General features: G+C 49.9%; 1 protein-coding gene across 1 annotated transcript; it reads left to right on the forward strand.

Moving 5' to 3' along the window:
* The first annotated feature begins 3890 nt into the window (after positions 1-3890).
* Positions 3891-17557, forward strand: LOC116937113 (uncharacterized). Its single transcript, XM_076060219.1, has 6 exons — positions 3891-3933; positions 7898-8764; positions 9449-9593; positions 9856-10081; positions 10193-10310; positions 15926-17557. The coding sequence occupies exons 2-6, from the start codon at positions 7919-7921 to the stop codon at positions 16013-16015; spliced, it is 1425 nt and encodes a 474-aa protein (XP_075916334.1). The 5' UTR covers positions 3891-3933; positions 7898-7918; the 3' UTR covers positions 16016-17557.
* The last annotated feature ends 3692 nt before the right edge of the window (positions 17558-21249 follow it).

Raw genomic sequence — 21249 nt, forward strand, 5'->3', positions numbered from 1 at the left:
GATGCAAGTCAAACAACAACCACAAAAACTTAGATTAAGGCCATCAGTTTAACTCCGTACTACAACAAAACAAACATGTCCAAACCTAAAAACGTTTTCCAAATCACCAAAAAATAAAGCCATAATTGCAGCGTAACAGTGATCACAGGGACTGTGACCGAATTTTTACAATTAACTACATAAATAACATGTAACACCAAATCCTAGAGCCATAGTTGGCTGCATGAGTTACTCCACAACAACAGATGCATCGGTCTGAGTATCAAATTACTCAATGTACCTTTAAGATCAGCACGCTAAATCAAAATACAGATAATACTTTGCAGCGTCATCCGGAGCGAAACATTTTATTTTATGTTACGCCAATGAATAGCAGTGGCAGCTAGGGGTGTACAACTCCTCGAGAGCAGTTTTGAGAGAAGATCTCATTGGTAGCGATTCAAGTTGCAGTTTATTGGCAATAGCATTCCAGACTCTGGGGGCATCAATAGCAAAGGCCCTTCCTACGGCAATAGGGAATGTGAAGCTGGTAAATGAGCGAAGACCTGAGGTCAAATTTGTTATTTGAAATAGAGTGGAGATCCAGCAGGTAGTCTGTGGATTTTTTTGTAAGTACATCGTGAATAAATAAGATCTGGTGCACAAGCCGTCGAACATTAAGAGACGTTAAGTTTGACCCAATGTAGAGATCACAGTGGTGAGTCCTATATGTGCAGTTCAATGTAAATTTTAAGGCCGAGTGATAGATGGAATCAAGCTTCTTTAGTACAGTACTTGGGGCTGATTTATACACGATGTCACAGTAGTCAAGTAGAGGCAGTATGGTAGCTTTTATCAATTCCAAACGGAACATTGGGGGGGAAGCAGTGCTTGTGTCGATACAGAAAACCAATTTTTATTTTTGTCTTTTTACCAATATAATCAATGTGATCTTCAAAATTCAGTTTTGAATCCAGGATGACCCCAAGATACTTATAGATCTTGACTTGCTCTATTTTATAATTATTTAAGGAATGTAATTGGGGAAACATGACTTCCTGCTTTAGTCCTGGTGAGAAGCATAGCACCTTGGTTTTGTAGGTATTCAGGACTAGTTTAAGAGCAACTAGCTGATGTTGTAGTTTGTTGAAATCACCCTGTAGCTTAGCAATCACGTCATCCGGAGAGCGGCCAGCAGTAATCACTATTGTGTCATCTGCAAAAAGATTTATCCTGGAATGATCCAGGTCAGTGCCCAAGTCATTGACATAAAGAGAGAAGAAAAGGGGGCCGAGGATGGAACCCTGTGGAACCCCTTTTGTTATCTTAACACTGTTTGACCTCCAACCATCTGTGAATACAGTTTGGGTGCGAGAAAAGAGGTAATTTTGTAACCATTTTACTGTGTTTTCGGAAAAACCGAGGCAACTTAATTTACTAAGCAGGGTGTTGTGGTCTACTGTATCAAAAGCTTTGGACAGGTCTAGAAAAAGACAGGTACAGTACTGATTATTATCAAGGCTACTGTAAATGTGATTCAGAGAGTCTAATGCAGCAGATGTGGTGCTGTATTTTTTTCCGAACCCAGATTGTTTTAGATGTAGTAGATTGTTGGTGGACAGGAAACTGCTAATTTGGTAGGTCAATAATTTTTCAAAAATTTTCATCAACGGGGACAAAATTGAGATAGGTCAGTAGTTATTTGGATCATCTTTAGGGCCCCCTTTGTGAAGTGGACGGACATAGGAATGTTTCCATTCTAGAGGAACTGATGCTTCTTTGATGGACAGGTTGAAAATATGGGCTATAGGTTTGTATATTAGGTGACCAACAGTTAGTAGAGCAAAGACGGGAATACTATCTGCTCCGGAAGAGGAAGACCCTTTGAGGTAAGACAGTTGTTTCAGAACATTACTTTCGTGGATTGTCTGGAAACTAAATTCGTTTAATGTTTGGACAGGGGTGTAGGAATTTGCATGAGCAGAGGTGACTCCCAATACATTATAAAAAAAGATTACCAGCTTCAGAAAAATGAAGGTTAAAATTGTCAACTATTTTTTTGGGATCTGAAAAATATTCCCCATTTCGGTTAAGCTCAACGGGCAGATTGTCTGTTTTGGATGCCTTTTCGATATATTTGTTTTCAAGAAAATCCTGGCATTTCCATGTGATTCCAGGAGAGTGGAGGAAAAGTAGGCATTTTTTGCATGCCGTTTTTTTTGACGCATCTATTCCTTAAAATCCTGTATTCTAGCCAGTCATTGACCAAATTACTTTTCTCAGCACATGCCCAAGCCTTGTCCCTAGTTTTCATTAGCTTTGTAATCAAATGATCAAACCATGGTGGGCGGTTGCATTTAGTTTTAAATCTAACCAACGGAGCATGTTTGTTAAGAATTTGGAGAAACGTGTACCTGAAAGTCTCCCAAGCCGTAATCAGGTTGGGGATATCACAGACCTTGTCAATATCCGAGTGAAGCACATCATTAGCAAATGCCTGAGTGCTGAAGTGTCTCATAGAGTGCTTCTCAACCAATTTAGGGGGGCTTTGGGTCTGGCTGATGATCTCACTCCAAAAATGAAGGAGTGATCACTAAGGTTATTACCCAGAACACCAGTCAGTGTGAAATTGTGAGGGGCATATGTCAATAGGACGTCAAGCAGAGTTGACTGTCCCGAATATTTTAGGTTGGGTCTTGTGGGGACATTTATTAATTGAAACAGATTAAATTCATCTGCAAAATGTGTGGCCACGGCCGGCGGGTTTAGCCAATTCCAATTTAGATCACCCACTAAAACTATTTCACCTTTAGGGAGGCACCCAAAAAGCTCTCTCAGTGCAGACGCAGCTTCAACATCCTTCCCACTAGGCGGTCGATAGCAGCACACTACCAATATCTGTTGATTATTTGGGAGCGTTATTTTGAGAGCGAGACCTTCAAAGCAACATTTTTTAAACAAGGAGTGAGCTAGTGAACAAGCTCCTCAGCCGCCACCATTTCAGTCTCCGACCGCCAGCGCTTCCTCTGCGTCTTCGCCATCAACAACTCCAAGTCCTTCGAGGACATCCACCAGTACAGGTGGGTCGGTGTGTGTGTGTCGGACTTAACGCATCCACAAGTACAGGTGTGTGTGTGTGTCGGACTTAGTGCATCCACAAGTACAGGTGGGTCGGTGTGTGAGTGTGTCGGACTTAGTGAATCCACCAGTACAGGTGTGTGTGTGTCGGACTTAGTGCATCCACAAGTACAGGTGTGTGTTTGTGTGTCAGACTTAGTGCATCCACAAGTACAGGTGTGTGTGTGTGTGTCGGACTTAGTGCATCCACAAGTACAGGTGTGTGTGTGTGTCGGACTTAGTGCAACCACAAGTACAGGTGTGTGTGTGTGTGTCGGCTTAGTGCATCCACAAATACACGTGGGTGTGTGTGTGTCGGCGGTGGGTGGCTTACTGCAGCTACCATATCATGCGTCTTGTGCTGGAAGAAATAAAGCCTCCAGTTAAATTTTTGACTTGTTACACTGGTCTACAGCCAAAATGCTTTCGAGAAATAAACATGTAGTCCAACTTTACTAATTCTGTGTCACTGAGCTGTCCACTTGACACTGATGTTCCGGTGTGTCTGTTCCACCTGAAGAAGGAGACTTGTGTTGCCTCCGAAACGTCGTGATTTAATTGTTTTCTTTTGTTTTATTTTATTTTACCTCCGTGACTCCACCGTACAAATTGATTCTCATTGTTTCGTGAGGAGTCGACTCCTTTTTAATCGCATTAAGAATCGACTCCCATTGACTTGCACAGGGAATCGGATTGTAGATTGTATTAGAAATCGATTGCTCATTGAATTGCATGAGGAATCGACTTAGCGTCTGAATCAATTCCTTGTCGACTTGTGTTTGGAACCGGTTCGTGGTGTGGAGTTGGATCCGGGTCTGGGGGGTTCAGCATCGCCTGGTGAGTTTACACTCAACACTCACCACTACTCACCACTAGTACACTCACCACTAGTACACTCACCACTACTCACCACTAGTACACTCGCCACTAGTACACTCACCACTAGTACACTCACCACTACGCACCACTAGTACACTCACCACTACTCACCACTAGTACACTCACCACTACTCACCACTAGTACACTCACCACTAGTACACTCACCACTTACCACTACTCACCACTTACCACTAGTACACTCACCACTAGTACACTCACCACTTACCACTACTCACCACTCACCACTAGTACACTCACCACTACTCACCACTCACCACTAGTACACTCACCACTAGTACACCCACCACTCACCACTAGTACACTCACCACTAGTACACTCACCACTAGTACACTCACCACTAGTACACTCACCACTACTCACTAGTACACTCACCACTACTCACCACTAGTACACTCACCACTCACCACTACTCACCACTCACCACTAGTACACTCACCACTAGTACACTCACCACTACTCACCACTCACCACTAGTACACTCACCACTAGTACACCCACCACTCACCACTAGTACACTCACCACTAGTACACTCACCACTAGTACACTCACCACTACTCACCACTACTCACCACTAGTACACTCACCACTAGTACACTCACCACTCACCACTAGTACACTCACCACTACTCACCACTAGTACACTCACCACTAGTGCACTCACCACTCACCACTAGTACACTCACCACTAGTACACTAACCACTACTCAACACTCACCACTAGTACACTCACCACTACTCACCACTACTCACCACTAGTACACTCACCACTAGTACACTCACCACTACTCACCACTACTCACCACTCACCACTAGTACACTCACCACTAATACACTCACCACTAGTACACTCACCACTAGTACACTCACCACTCACCACTAGTACACTCACCACTAGCACACTCACCACTCCCCCACTAGTACACTCACCACTACTCACCACTAGTACACTCACCACTAGTACACTCACCACTAGTACACTCACCACTACTCACCACTCACCACTACTCACCACTTACCACTAGTACACTCACCACTACTCACCACTAGTACACTCACCACTACTCACCACTCACCACTACTCACCACTCACCACTAGTACACTCACCACTCACCACTAGTACACTCACCACTAGTACACTCACCACTACTCACCACTACTCAACACTCACCACTAGTACACTCACCACTAGTACACTCACCACTAGTACACCCACCACTCACCACTAGTACACTCACCACTCATCACTAGTACACTCACCACTAGTACACTCACCACTAGTACACCCACCACTCACCACTACTCACCACTAGTACACTCACCACTAGTACACTCACCACTCACCACTACTCACCACTAGTACACTCACCACTAGTACACTCACCACTAGTACACTCACCACTCACCACTGCTCACCACTCACCACTACTCACCACTAGTACACTCACCACTAGTACACTCACCACTCACCACTACTCACCACTCACCACTACTCACCACTAGTACACTCACCATTAGTACACTCACCACTCACCACTACTCACCACTCACCACTACTCACCACTAGTACACTCACCACTAGTACACTCACCACTACTCACCACTAGTACACTCACCACTAGTACACTCACCACTAGTACACCCACCACTCACCACTACTCACCACTAGTACACTCACCACTAGTACACTCACCACTAGTACACTCACCACTCACCACTACTCACCACTCACCACTACTCACCACTAGTACACTCACCACTCACCACTACTCACCACTCACCACTACTCACCACTAGTACACTCACCACTAGTACACTCACCACTCACCACTACTCACCACTCACCACTACTCACCACTAGTACACTCACCACTCACCACTAGTACACTCACCACTAGTACACTCACCACTCACCACTACTCACCACTCACCACTACTCACCACTAGTACACTCACCATTAGTACACTCACCACTCACCACTACTCACCACTCACCACTACTCACCACTAGTACACTCACCACTAGTACACTCACCACTACTCACCACTAGTACACTCACCACTAGTACACTCACCACTAGTACACCCACCACTCACCACTAGTACACTCACCACTAGTACACTCACCACTCACCACTAGTACACTCACCACTCACCACTACTCACCACTCACCACTACTCACCACTAGTACACTCACCACTAGTACACTCACCACTACTCACCACTCACCACTACTCACCACTAGTACACTCAACACTCACCACTAGTACACTCACCACTAGTACACTCACCACTCACCACTACTCACCACTCACCACTAGTACACCGCTGTGTCTGTTCCACCTGAAGAAGGAGACTTGTGTTGCCTCCAAAACGTCGTGATTTAATTGTTTTCTTTTATTTTGTTTTATTTTACCTCCGTGACGCCACCGTATAAATTGATTCTCAACATTGTTTCGTGAGGAGTCGACTCCTTTTTAAACACATTAAGAATCGACTCCTATTGACTTGCACGGGGAATCGGATTGAAGAGTTGTATTAGAATTCGATTGCTCATTGAATTGCATGAGGAATCGACTTAGAGTCTGAATCAATACCTTGTCGACTTGTGTTTGGAACCGGTTCGTCGTGTGGAGTTGGATCCGGGTTTGGGGGGTTCAGCATCGCCTGGTGAGTTTACACTCAACACTCACCACTACTCACCACTAGTACACTCACCACTAGTACACTCACCACTAGTACACTCACCACTACTCACCACTCACCACTAGTACACTCACCACTACTCACCACTAGTACACTCACCACTCACCACTACTCACCACTAGTACACTCACCACTAGTACACTCACCACTCACCACTAGTACACTCACCACTCACCACTACTCACCACTCACCACTACTCACCACTAGTACACTCACCACTAGTACACTCACCACTAGTACACTCACCACTCACCACTAGTACACTCACCACTACTCACCACTAGTACACTCACCACTCACCACTAGTACACTCACCACTACTCACCACTAGTACACTCACCACTACTCACCACTCACCACTAGTACACTCACCACTAGTACACTCACCACTACTCTCCACTCACCACTACCCACCACTAGTACACTCACCACTAGTACACTCAACACTCACTACTACTCACCACTCACCACTAGTACACTCACCACTACTCACCACTACTCACCACTCACCACTAGTACACTCACCACTAATACATTCACCACTACTCACCACTAGTACACTCACCACTAGTACACTCACCACTAGTACACTCACCACTACTCACCACTACTCACCACTCACCACTACTCACCACTAGTACACTCACCACTACTCACCACTAGTACACTCACCACTCACCACTAGTACACTCACCACTAGTACACTCACCACTACTCAACACTCACCACTACTCACCACTCACCACTAGTACACTCACCACTACTCACCACTAGTACACTCACCACTCACCACTACTCACCACTAGTACACTCACCACTAGTATACTCACCACTAGTACACCCACCACTCACCACTACTCACCACTCACCACTAGTACACTCACCACTAGTACACTCACCACTCACCACTACTCACCACTAGTACACTCACCACTAGTACTCTCACCACTCACCACTACTCACCACTAGTACACTTACCACTAGTACACCCACCACTCACCACTAGTACACTGACCACTAGTACACTCACCACTCACCACTACTCACCACTAGTACACTCACCACTCACCACTAGTACACTCACCACTAGTACACTCACCACTACTCACCACTAGTACACTCACCACTCACCACTAGTACACTCACCACTAGTACACTCACCACTCCCCCACTCCCCCTCCCTCCCCCCCAGGACGAGGACTTTGTCACCACCATGGCCAACGCGGCCTTCCTGTCTCACGCTCTGCGCCCTGACCCTTCTGCTGTCCCTGCTGCTGTTGCTGCCCCTGCTGTCCCTGCTGCTGCTGCCCCTGCTGTCCCTGCTGCCCCCGCTGTCCCTGCTGCCCCTGTTGCTGCCCCTGCTGTCCCTGCTGCTGCTGCCCCTGCTGCTGCTGTCCCTGCTGTCCCTGCTGCCCCTGCTGCTGTCCCTGCTGCTGCTGCTGCCCCTGCTGCCCCCGCTGTCCCTGCTGTTGCTGTCCCTGCTGCTGCTGTCCCTGCTGTCCCTGCTGCTGTCCCTGCTGCTGCTGCCCCTGCTGTTGCTGCCCCTGCTGCTGCTGTCCCTGCTGCTGCTGCCCCTGCCGCCGCTGCCCCTGCTGCCCCTGCCGCCGCTGCCCCTGCTGTCCCTGCTGCTGCTCCTGCTGCTGTCCCTGCTGCTACTGCCGCACTGCCGCTTGGCTCCCCGCTGTGCCGCTGGTGGCTCGGCTTCCTGGGCGCTCTCAGACGCTGCTGCTGCTGCTGCACCACCACCAACACCACCGCCGCTGGCTGTGGTGTTGGTGGTGGTGTTGGTGGTGGTGTTATTGGTGGTGGTGTTGGTGGCGGTGGTGTTGGTGGTGGTGGTGTTGTCGGTGGTGGTGTTGGTGGCGGTGGTGGTGTTGGTGGTGGTGGGGGTGGTGGTGTTGGTGGTGGTGGCGGTGGTGGTGGTGTTGGTGGGGGTGGTGGCCGTGGTGGCAGTGGTGGTTGCGAGCAACCCGAGGAGTGGGCGGTGGCAGTGGTGAGGGCGGCTGGGACGCCGCGCTCACTCCTCACGCTGCTCACTGACCGTGAGGACGACGACCAGGTGAGACCACGGGTGGGGCGCACAAGGATATGTGTCTGTGTGTGTGTAGGTCGACTCAGCCTCAAATGAGTACCTGGAGGGATGTGTAAACATCGCCGCTAGGGAGACAAAGGCGGCCGGGCATGGTGCTGGCCACCCACCCCCTCGTGTGCTGTGCCGGCCTTTAAAGGCGCTCGCTAACAGCACTTGCCCCTACAGTCTGTTAAGGCTATACGGGGTATCTTTGTCTGTGCGCGGGACGGGCTAGAGAAGAGATGGAGTGACGTGGTACAAGAGGATGTGGAGCTGAGTCGACTTCCCGATGACTGGTACCAGCGGTGTAAAAATCGGCCTCTGTGGAGGAGGCTCGTGAAGGACGCTACTGGGCAGTTGGAGGCAGTCGCCCTCCAACAACAACGGAGGGCGGAGGAGCGACGCTCAGAACAACGAGCGGAGCGCCGGGTGGCTAAAGCACAGCAGGTTGGCACAGGAGGGGGCACAGGCGGTGCATCAGCCAGTCATCTCAGTCAGTCGACCCGTGGCACCTGGGTCTGTCCCTTGACCTTCTGCCAGCGGGCGTTCGACACTTCACGTGGCCTCAAGGTGCACATAGCCTGGCACAAGCGTCGTGGTGACATCACCGCCACTTGGTGGCGTATGGCGGTTGTTGTTTGTGCATCTCCTCATCTCCCCGTGCCCCCACAGGTGCGTGCATATGCATGTGAGGTGTTGCAAGTCCTCAGCTCCAACCATGTTGGCGCATTGGCCCTCTGCAACAATGGAGGCATCGCGGCCTTCGCCAGCCTGCTGGGACGCACTCACAACCCTCACACCCTGGAGAAGATCACCGGTAGCAACCCACCCACACTCACCACCCACTCTCGCCACCCACACTCACCACTCACCACCCACTCTCGCCACCCACACTCACCACCCACGCTCACCACCCACACTCACCACCCACACTCACCACCCATGCTCGCCACGCTCGTCACGCTCACCACTCTCACCACGCTCACTACTCTCACCAGGCTCACCACTCTCGCCATGCTCACCACCCACACTCACCACTCACACTCACCACCCACCCACCCTCGCCACCCCTACCCCAGGCACGCTGTGGAACCTGTCGTGCCACGAGCCTCTGAGGGCTGCGCTGGTGGAGCTCTGCCTCCCGGCGCTGGTGGAGCTCGTGCTGGTGCCAGAGAGCGGCTGGAGGAGCAACGTTGGAGACAAACCCTCATCACCGTCCTCACCCAGCTCGCCCGTCTCACCCTCCTCACCCAGCTCGCCCGCCTCGCCTTCCGCGGCATTCTGCAACGCCTTGGCGTGCCTGCGGTAAGGCGCGCCGAGGCAGACCTGACGGGGACGTCGCGGTGGACGCGACGGGAATGTCACGGTTGACGTGACGGGGACGTCAGGGTTCACGTCACGGCGGTGACGTTGCAGGGAGTTGAGCTCGGCAGACCCGGACAGGCGGCTGAGCATGCGGCAGTGTGAGGGGCTGGTGGACTGCGTGCTGCACTTCATCCGCTCGGCACTCAAAGGCCACAACATCGAGACTCAGGTGACCCCCACACCAAGATGGGTAGTGGTAAAGTAGTGGTTAGCGCTACGAACCCGGCGACCCGGGTTCAATTCCCGCTCGTGGCCAACACCGGTGAAGATTATCTGAAATGGTCCTGGGCCTCCCCTAGGTGTACTCAGCCTCAATTGAGTACCTGGTGTGGTGTGTAAACATCGCCACTGAGCAGACAAAGGTGGTCGGGCATTGTGCTTGCCACCAACCCCCTCGTGTGCCGTTCCGGTCTCTTCATAGGTGCTCGCTAACAGCACTTGCCCCTACAGTCTGTTGAGGCTATATGGAGGGTCTTTGTTTATGTATGTGTATGTATGTACACGTGTGTGGATGTATGTGTATGTGTATGTATGTCCGTGTGTGTGTATTGTCCGGCAAAAACAACCCCCTACCTCCTCGAGGTGCCGGACGGCAAAATTGTGGTGGGCAGTGCCGTGGGGGGAGGGCCAATTTAGATTGGCCTTTCCCTTCATGGCATTTGTTACCACCACAGCGGCCAAAAGGGGGCTTTGGACCAGTGCGAGGGACTGGTAACCCCTCCACTTTCAATTAACTACCACTAAAATACGAGGTAATGCATTTATTAAGTTTGTGCCGGAGGCACCAGGGGTACGGGCGTCTATGACGTCTCCTGGCCAAACCCCATTTGGCGGAGCGAGGAGATTGAATCTTTACCCTCGGGGCTTCTCCTGGAACAACAAAAAGCCTCTACAGATGGCCACGTGGAATGTTCGAATGCTCACTGCGGAGGAGAGGCTTCCATTCTTTTGTTGGGAGCTGGACTGGTACCGCCTGCATCTCTGGTATTCAGGAGGTCCAGGGGACCGGCTCTGGCTCCTGCCACCATGAGGGGTGGACAGTCCTTTACTCGGGGCAGGAGACTGCCAAACAACAGGGAGTGGCTCTTCTTCTGAACAAAAGAATGAAGGGGGCGTGGGAGTGTGGCGGTCAGGTGTGGGTTGCTGTAATCCCCAGGCTACTTTGGGCTCGCCTTCCCATCAAACAGAGGCGAGGAGTGGTGGTCATGGTTATGTATGCCCCCACTGAAGACGAACATCTGGAGGGATGCAGGCAAGGCCAATGAGTCAGATGGCTTCTATGACCTCCTGTCACAGATACTGGCTAAAGTGGCCCCTCGGGATAGAGTCATCTTGTTGGGTGACTTCAATGCCCGAGTTGGTCATGATGCTAGCACCTGGTCTGGAGTGATTGGAGGGCATGGGCCAGATCAGCTCAATAACAACGGTAAGAGGCTGATAGATTGTTGTGCAGCCCATGGGCTTGTAATTACCAACACGCTGTTCCGGCATCGGCACATCCACACAACGTAACGTAACACAACCTACACTTGGGTGTTGAATGCTCATTGAGCCACGCTACGGCAGAACTAGACGCGGTTCGCTATCCCGCCCCAGACCACAAGCTGGGTCCCGGACCACGTGGCTAGAGGCTTCTTCAACCCGACGTGGATCTTCATCACCAGCAACACGAAGAACCCCGAGCCCCTACCGGGGCCCCCGTTATATCGGCCTGGGCTGGGGTTGGCTCCGCCCCTCGCCCCGCCCACCTTCCAGATCTCTCCGGCTCTTTCCCGAAGGCTCCCCGAGAGCTCTGCTATACCACGTGACCGCCCAGCGGCCCCCGTCCACCGGAGGCCCCCCTCCAATATCATCCGGTCACGTGTCGGCAGGCCAACCAGCGTATCATGTCCCAACGTAACCCTGCCTGGCTGACACTCCCTCTCGCTCCCTCACCGGGAGCCCGCACCGCACACTGCACGTTAGTGCCTCCACGCTGCACAGTGCTCACCCAAGCCCCGTGAGGGCTGGTACTTCGCCCAGTAAGCGGACTACACATATTGCCAAGACATTATCCGCCGCGGTTTCGTAAGCCCGGCACCACACAGTGACAATCACAGTCACTACACAAGCAAGAACATCTGCTGGACTACATTGTGACGGAACAGTGGATGCGGGCCCATGTCCTTGACACCAGGAGCTGATCTGCCCACTGACCATCGACTTGTCATTTTTAAGATGCGCCTGCCATTCTTCCACTCCGGTGGTGGGTGTACACCCAGGACCCCATTCAAACCCATAGTGGCATGGTCTCAGCTAGCAGATTAAAGTTTCAAGCGAGAATTTAATCATCGCTTGCAGCTGGGGTTGGCATCATCCCAAACCTCCTCATGTCGAGGGGAAATGGGCGAGGTTTAGGACTGTGGCTTATGCAGCTGCAATGGCTTCTTTGGGTGCACGGTCCAGACCTCCTCAGAGACCCTGGCTGACAAAGGAGGTGTTCAGGCTGGCTGAGAAAAAGCGACAGGCCCACTCTCATCATCTACAACATCCCATGTCAGAGAATGAGGAGGCTTACCGCAGCCTTCGCTCAGAGGTTCGTAGAGCCGTGAGGCGCCTCAAGGATGGTTGGTGGTTGCAGGTTGCTGAGGAGATGGAGTCTGCCCCAATGGCCTGCGATCACAAATTCCTATTTAACTCCATCAAAAAAAGTAACCTGCAGCGCCACACCTATTACCATCAATAAGAGAAAGAACGGTGACCCAATCTCCGACCCCCAGGAACAGGTTTGCAGATTTGCTGAGCATTTTTGGGAGGTCCTGGGGGAGGGGAAATCCCCCAACCTGGAAAACATCGTGGGACAAAGTGGGGATAACCCTGCTGAGGCTGCGGTGCCTCATATATTGGAAGAGGAAGTCACCCCCTGTGAGTGGCTGGCTGAGGTGCCATCTGTTGAAGAAGTACTGAAGGCGATCCGGAGTCTGAGACCAGGAAAGGCACTGGGTAGAGATTATCTCCCAAGCAAAATGCTGAGGGAGGGTGGCGTTTGTGCACAGACTGCCCTATATGACATCATAACAGCAGTCTGGACCACTGGACGGGTTCCGCAGGATTGGAAGGATGCCCTGGTGGTCCCCCTCTTTAAGAAGGGGGACCGCACAGACTGTAACAACTACAGGGGCATGTCATGCCTCAGTGTGCTGGGAAAGGTCCTGGCAAGGATTATTCAACATCGCCTTGCCAGGCACGCTGAGGCGAGGCTTGCAGAGCCCCATTGCGGTTTCAGGAAAGGGCGGTCCTGCAAAGATGCCATATTTTCTATCGGTCTGCTACAGCAGAAGTGTAGGAAATTCTACATCTCTGCTTTTTTGACCTGCTCAAGGCCTATGATACCATCAGTAGGCCTGGGCTCTGGGTTGTTCTTAGTGCTTTCGGAATCCCTAACCCTCTGCTCATGGTCATTAAGGACCTTCATGATGGTGAGCGGGCCCGGGTAGAACTTCGTGGCCAGGGTGCGACAATGATGTCCTCTGGCTCCCACATTATTTAACATCTATTTTGACCACGTAGTTCGTGAAGCCTTCAATAGCTGTACCGGGGGAATCTCCATTTGGTACAGATATAAGGGAGGCTGATCGATGCCCAGGTGCGGTCAAGGGATGGCTCCCTATTGCTCAACCACGTTATGTATGCCGATGATTTGGTAATTGCTGCTCATTCAGAGGAGGAGTTGGAGATGCTGGCTGCTGAGACTGGAGCGTGCCACTAAGAGATGGGGCCTTACCATCACCCCCACCAAAACTAAGCACCTGCCTGGGTATTTTGTACCATCGGACACTCCACCCCCACAACTCCCAATCGGTGATGGGGCAGTTGTGGAGAGAGTAGAGAGATTCCCATATTTATTTTTTACCTACGTGACTTTACCGAATAGAACCAAAGAGTATGAGTTTCCCATACCTGGGCAGTGTGCTCATGACCGGCTCCAGTTTAACAGCAGAGGTCTCACTCCGAATCAGTCGAGCGGCAATATCTTTTCATCGGTTGCGTAACGCTGTGTGGAAGCTACCTGGTCTGTCGCTCCGCACTAAGCTTCAGGTCTTCTCGGCCACGGTCATTCCCTCCCTTCTCTACGCTTGCGAAACGTGGACCCCCCTAATGGAACATCTTCGCCGATTAGAAACATTTAGGCTGGCCTGCCTACAATCCATCCTGGGTTTAACCAGGCTGGATTGTGTGAGGAGCTCACAAATCCTTGAAAGATCTGGGCAGGGTCCCATCGGTGAGCTCCTCCGGCGGGGAAGGCTGCGATGGCTGGGTCATGTAGCCCGCATGCCCAGCCAACGCATGCCGAAACAGCTTTTGTTCGGCCGGATTGAGGGGGCTAAGCGGCCGCGGCACGGGCTAGAGAAGAGATGGAGTGATGTGGTACAGGAGGACGTGGAGCTGAGTGGACTTGCCGATGACTGGTACCAGCGGTGTCAAGATCGACCTCTGTGGAGGAGGCTCGTGAAGGATGCTACTGGGCAGTTGGAGGTAGTCGCCCTCCAACAACAACGGAGGGCGGAGGAGCGACGCTCACAACAACGAGCGGAGCGCCGGGTGGCTAAAGCACAGCAGGTTGGCACAGTAGGGGGCACAGGTGGTGCATCAGCCAGTCATCTCAGTCAGTCGACCCGTGGCACCTGGGTCTGCCCCGTGACCTCCTGCCAGCGGGCGTTCGACACTTCACGTGGCCTCAGGGTGCACATGGCCTGGCACAAGCGTCGTGGTGACGTCACCGCCACTTAGTGGCGAATGGCGGTTGTTGTGTCTGTGTGTATCTGTGTGTGTGTGTCTGTGTGTGTGTGTGTGTCTGTGTGTGTGTGTCTGTGTGTGTGTCTGTGTATCTCTGTGTGTGTCTGTGTGTGTCTGTGTGTATCTGTGTGTGTCTGTGTGTGTCTGTGTGTATCTGTGTGTGTCTGTGTGTATCTGTGTGTGTCTGTGTGTGTCTGTGTGTATCTGTGTATCTGTGTGTCTGTGTGTGTCTGTCTGTCTGTGTGGGGGGAGCGATAGTGTAGCGGTTAGCGCACTGCGCTATGAACCCGGCGACACGGGTTCGTTTCCCGCTCACGGCCAACACAAGTGACAATTATCTTAACCGGTCCCGGGCCTCCCCTAGGTCGACTCACCCTCAAATGAGTACCTGGTGCAGTGTGCAAACATTGCCACTAGGGAGACAAAGGCGGTCGGGCGTGGTGCTGGCCACCCACCCCCTCGTGTACCGTTACCGGCCTTCATAGGTGCTCGCTAACAGCACTTGCCCCTACAGTCTGTTAAGGCTATATGGGGGATCTTTGATCTTTGGTCTGTCTGTGTGTGTCTGTGTGTATCTGTGTGTGTCTGTGTGTATCTGTGTGTATATATCTGTGTGTGTGTCTGTGTGTGTATGTGTGTGTATGTGTGTGTGTCTGTGTGTGTGTCTTGGGAGCGGTAGTGTAGTGGTTAGCGCTACGCTGCGCTACGAACCCGGCGACTCGATTCCCGCTAACGGCCAACACCGGTGACGATTATTTGAACCCGTCCCGGTCCTGGGCCTCCCCTAGGTCGACTCAGCCTCAAATGAGTACCTGGTGCTGTGTGTAAACATCGCCACTGGGGAGACAAAGGCGGCCGGGCGTGGTGCTGGCCACCCACCCCCTCGTGTACTGTGCCGGCCTTCATAGGTGCTCGCTAACAGCACTCGCCCCTACAGTCTGTTAAGGCTACACGGGGGATCTTTGTCTTTACCTTTGTGCATCTGTGTGTGTGTGTGTGCTGCGTCAGGACGGCATGGAGCCAGGATGTATTTGCAGCGAGGGCTTTGCTCACCGCTCTCTGGGCTCACCGCAAGCTCCACGCCAGCTACAAGAATGACGGCTGGGACAGGGAGCACTTCCTGTCACAAAGATTCCTCGAGCAGCAGCGGAGTCAGCGGCAGCTGTGGCAGCAGTGGCAGCTGTGGCAGCAGTGGCAGCAGTGGCGTCTGTCGCAGCGGCCGCAGTAGCAGCGGTAGTAGGAGCAGTCGTGGCTGTGGCATTGTTGTTGTTGATTTGGTTGTTGATGTTTATGATGTTGTTGATGATGTTGATTTTGATGATGTTGATGATGTTGATTTTGTTGTTAAAGATGTTGATGTCGTTCGACTGGTGGGCTACGGGAATGAGGTAACGACGGTAGAATCTGCCGGTGGAGCGAGCCTCTGGAACAAGCGAGACCGTTCGGAATTGGGGAGATGCGTGGGAGAATCGGGGCTGTTGCAGTGGAGGTCTCCGCCTGTTTGAGTGAACGCGTCTCTACAGTAAAGAAACCATCTCAAGATAAGTGTGACAAGTCTTCATCGCACATGCAATGAATGCACTTGGCACACGCCACACACTCAGAATGCAATTTGACTCGACGCAATCTATTCCTAGAATGAAATTGTTCCGCCGTCCACCTGGTCACCAAATAGTCCAGTGGGTTTATGAACAAACACATTCTCTTGCAGAGGGAGCTGGTAGGAACGTTGGGTTGCTCGGTCAATGGCCAGGGTCAACGGCACCACCACGTGGTGTATTCCGCAAATATGCCCGACTGTGAGGGCGGGCACTAGCCGGCGTGAGTAGGTTACACGTTGAGTTTAATAAGGGCACCACGGGGTGACCAGCCCCTCCCCTCCCCACCCAGCCCCACCCCTCCCACCCCTCACCCAGCCCCTCCCCACCCTCCCCTCCCCACCCAGCCCCTCCCCACCCAGCCCCTCCCCATCCTCCCCTCTCCACCCAGCCCCACCCCTCCCATTTTTAGATGCACGACGGACGGACGGACACAATAATCCCCTGTGGGCTGGTGGTGTAACCAGGAGGTTCCTACCAGTATCATTGAGCTTCAAATCTAATTGATGCATAGATTCGAATCGCAACCCTTGCAGTCACTAATCTACATAGTCAACACAGTTTGATTGTTTTTTATAGATATGCCAATTAGGACATAGTTTCATGATGTTTAAGTCTCAGTGCGAGTGATATATGCTCGTCATTGCCTTGCTGCTGCTTGAACGAGCGGTGGGGAGCGGTAGTTGTAGTAGCGGTCAGCACTGTGCCGCGCTACGAACCCCTGGTCACCCGAGTTCGATTCCTTCTCACGGCCAACACCCAGTGACCAATAAAAAAAAAAACCGTCTGCAATTCTGTTTAACGTCCAGTAGTAGTAGGCTTCTTTAATAACGAGGAATAACAACGTGAACAATAAACATCTACATTAACATCCAGAAGTTGTAGGCTTCCGTGACCAACGTTGACCATAATAGACGTTGTTTTTGGGTTAGATCGTGTCGTATTATTGCTCTTTGGTGTTGGCCCCACTTTTGTATGCTCTCGTGGTTTGTGACGTTACGGTGTTGTAATTAAATAAACATTGACGACAATGTAAAATAAAGCAGTTTGTTTCGTGTTGTTTCTTTGCTGGTGGGTTAGGGAATTGAGAACATTCCACACATGGAGTTGTTTCCTTGACGGTGGCTTTCATAAATAGGTGGGATAGCAAGATGAGTAATTTTATTATCACTTTCATGTGATCACGCGACCAGGTTTCACATGTCTGCATGAAGTCTAGGGCAGTAAGACTGTTTTTAGAGTGCTCGACATACAATGTGAAGGTTGGTACCGTATTTTCCCGCATATAGCCTGCGGACGCATATACCCCGCAAAAATAGCATTTTGTGTAAAACCGACACTTCTTTCAAATGTTTCTTGCCGTTGGTTTTTCACACCTGATGATGACCGTTTGTGTTATGGCCGAAACGTGAGAATTTTTATTGTTTAATATATATTTTATTATTTTGTTGTTTCCCTTTAACGTGACTTTACCGAAAGAGCTAAGAATATGAATTACTGCAGTCACAAAAGCTTTGAATCAAAATTTCAGACACCCCGCACCTCCATATACCCCGCATGCATTCATAGATTTAACGTCGTTACCGCAGCTTAATTCCATCATTAAAACGAAGTTTACATTTGTAATACATTACACTATCAATTGTTAACATTAAAATCATAACTTGCAATAAAGAAAACAAACTAACCGGAAACGAGTGAACTTAAAACAGTAAATAAGTAAGAAAAGTGAATATCCAATAAATAAGTAACACGTAACTTGTAGATAAGTAAGTAGTTTTAGCACTGGTAGATTGCGCACTGCGCAGACAATAGCGGCACTAAGGTAACGCCGTGGCCTCGCCCACCCCCCACCTCTCCCCCAGCTCTCCTGTCGCCGGTAAACAAAGTACGCCCACTTCAAACATCATTTCATTGTACAAACAATTCGAATCATTTAAAAGTGATAACGTGCAATATTAGTGTGAGTGGTTTATTCAGCAGTGCTTCAGTCAAAGGTAAGTGTTGCATAGTGGATAGTCCTACCATTAAAAACTGTAAACGAGTCATGACTTGTCACACGTGTAAAATATTTTTGGGATAGCCAGCACCTCCATATACCCCGCAGGGTCTTGTTTGTTTGTAAAAAGTTGTATACCCCGTGGGTTATATGTGGGAAAATGCGGTAGTGTATATACTGATTGGATATCTATTATTTTTTAAAAATTAGTATCACTTTCAAAAACCTAACAGTTGGTTGTTTAAATCGAGATGATTGGCATCCCTTTCTTGAATAAAGAGGGAAACAGGTTAATGACATAACAGTGCACTACACAAATTAATGGTTGTAGAGGATTACTTTATTGTTACAGCTTATTTGAAAGCAGGTCTTGTTCCTTCTGTACTCGAAAACATTTAGCATCCAGTGCCAGTGAATGGCCATTAAAATCCATGGGACCTAGTGTCTGTGACTGCGTTATAAAAGTCCTAATGCAGTGGTTCTTAACCTGGGTTCGATCGAACCCCAGGGGTTCGGTGAGTCGATCTCAGGGGTTCGGCAGAGCCCCCGCCACGGAGGTCCGGACACACTTGAATTATTGTGTAAATTTGTGATGACACACACGGCCCGCTTGGCCATCACTGGCTGCAGATGATCATGCTACACTGCTTGGCCAATCAGCGCTGCGGGGAATTTAGTGCGTACTCAGTAGTCAACGTGTGACTGTTGTCGTACGTCGTGTGATTTCTTTAATATTTTATCCATACTAACTATGTCGGGCAAAAGAAGAAAGTGGTCGGACGAATATGTACAACATGGATTCTCATGTATCACGGAACGTGATGGGAGTGAGCGTCCTATCTGCATGATTTGCAACGCCAAGTTGAGCAACTCTAGTCTTGCACCGGCAAAACTAAAGGAACACTTCTTGAAGCTGCATGGAGATGGGGAATACAAGAACACAACACTTGCTGAATTCAGGGTGAAGAGAGCCAGATTGAAAGGGCCACTCTGCCTGCTCTTGGATTTGTACCTGTTAACAAACCGATCCTGACAGCATCGTACGAAGTTGCTTACCTGATCGCAAAGCAGGGCAAGCCACACACAATTGGTGAAACACTTGTGAAACCAGCTGCATTAAAGATGGCGAATCTGATACTCGGAACAGCGGCCGAAGGTAAATTATCCTAAATTCCCCTTTCAAATGACACCGTCAGTGACAGAATAGAAGACATGAGTAAAGACATCTTGGCTCAAGTAGTCGCGGATCTGATTTCAAGCCCGGCAAAATTCAGCCTTCAACTCGACGAAACCACAGACGTTTCTGATCTAAGCCAGCTTGCTGTTTTTGTACGCTATGTGAAAGACGACATGATTAAAGAAGAGTTTTTATTTTGTAAGCCTCTTACAACAACAACAAAGGCAGCCGATGTGAAGAAGCTTGTGGATGACTTCTTCAGAGACAACAATCTTTCATGGGATATGGTTTCTGCAGTTTGTACGGACGGAGCTCCAGTCATGCTGGGAAGAAAGTCTGGTTTTGGTGCGCTAGTAAAGGCCGATGCACCACACATCATTGTGACGCATTGTATTCTGCACAGGCATGCGTTGGCAACAAAAACCTTACCTCCAAAAATGGCAGAAGTATTAAAAACTGTGGTGGAATGTGTGAACTATGTGCGAAAAAGTGCTCTGAGGCACCGCATCTTCAGTGAGCTGTGTAAAGAAATGGGCTCTGAATTTGAGGTACTTCTGCTCCATTCTAATATTCGGTGGTTATCCCGGGGACAGGTGCTGAATCGTGTTTTTGCCATGCGTGTGGAATTAGCCCTGTTTTTGCAAGAGCACCAACACTGCCATGCAGATTGCTTCAAAAATCCTGAGTTCATTCTCATTTTAGCGTACATGGCTGATATATTCGCAGCTCTCAATCATCTCAATCAGCAGATGCAGGGTGGTGGAGTCAATATCATGGAAGCGGAAGAACACCTGAAGGCTTTTCAAAAAAAGCTACCGTTATGGAAACGACGAACAGAGAACAATAACTTCGCAAACTTCCCGCTTCTGGACGACTGTGCAAGTAAGATCGAAGATGTGTCTGGAATCGGAGATATTTCTGTATCCACGGAACTGAAGCAAACAATTGCCACGCACTTAGATGAGCTTGCAAAGTCTCTCGACGGATATTTCCCTACAAGAGAGTCATATCCAGCATGGGTGAGACAGCCGTTCACGTTTTCTGTTGAAACAGCAGATGTCAATGATGAATTCCTCGACGAAATCATTGAAATTCAGCAGAGCCAGGTTCAACAGCAACTCTTCAGAACAACAACGCTCTCAACGTTTTGGTGTCGACAAATGAACAAGTATCCAGTTATTGCTAAGAAAGCCCTGGATTTTTTTATACCATTTGTTACAACATATCTTTGTGAGCAATCCTTTTCGAGGATGCTGGACATAAAAACGAAGAAAAGGAACAGACTTTGCTGTGAAAATGACATGAGAGTGGCACTTGCCAAGGTGAAGCCACGCATATCTGAACTGATCTCTCAAAGGCAACAGCAGAAGTCACATTGATTTCCAGGTATGTAATTTGTTGTGAGTTTATGCATTGTGTTGGTTTTATTCTTTGAACAAGGTAATGTTCATGCACGGCTCATTTTGTGTACCAGTAAAAAACATATCTATGTCTTGAATTTGAAAAAAATCACATTTTATTTTTCACTAAAGAGGGGTTCGGTGAATGCGCATATGAA

Source organism: Petromyzon marinus, unplaced genomic scaffold, assembly GCF_048934315.1.
Source record: "Petromyzon marinus isolate PM22_M1 ecotype Great Lakes invasive population unplaced genomic scaffold, UKy_Petmar_22M1.pri1.0 PM_G_Scaffold_17, whole genome shotgun sequence".
In the NCBI taxonomy this organism is placed as follows: Eukaryota; Metazoa; Chordata; class Hyperoartia; order Petromyzontiformes; family Petromyzontidae; genus Petromyzon; species Petromyzon marinus.

Coding starts and splice junctions, on each gene's coding strand:
- LOC116937113 (XM_076060219.1), top strand. CDS start 7,919: ATGGCCAACGCGGCCTTCCTGTCTCACGCTCTGCGCCCTGACCCTTCT. Junction 8,765..9,448: donor ACCGTGAGGACGACGACCAG/GTGAGACCACGG, acceptor GTGCCCCCACAG/GTGCGTGCATATGCATGTGA. Junction 10,082..10,192: donor AACGCCTTGGCGTGCCTGCG/GTAAGGCGCGCC, acceptor GTGACGTTGCAG/GGAGTTGAGCTCGGCAGACC.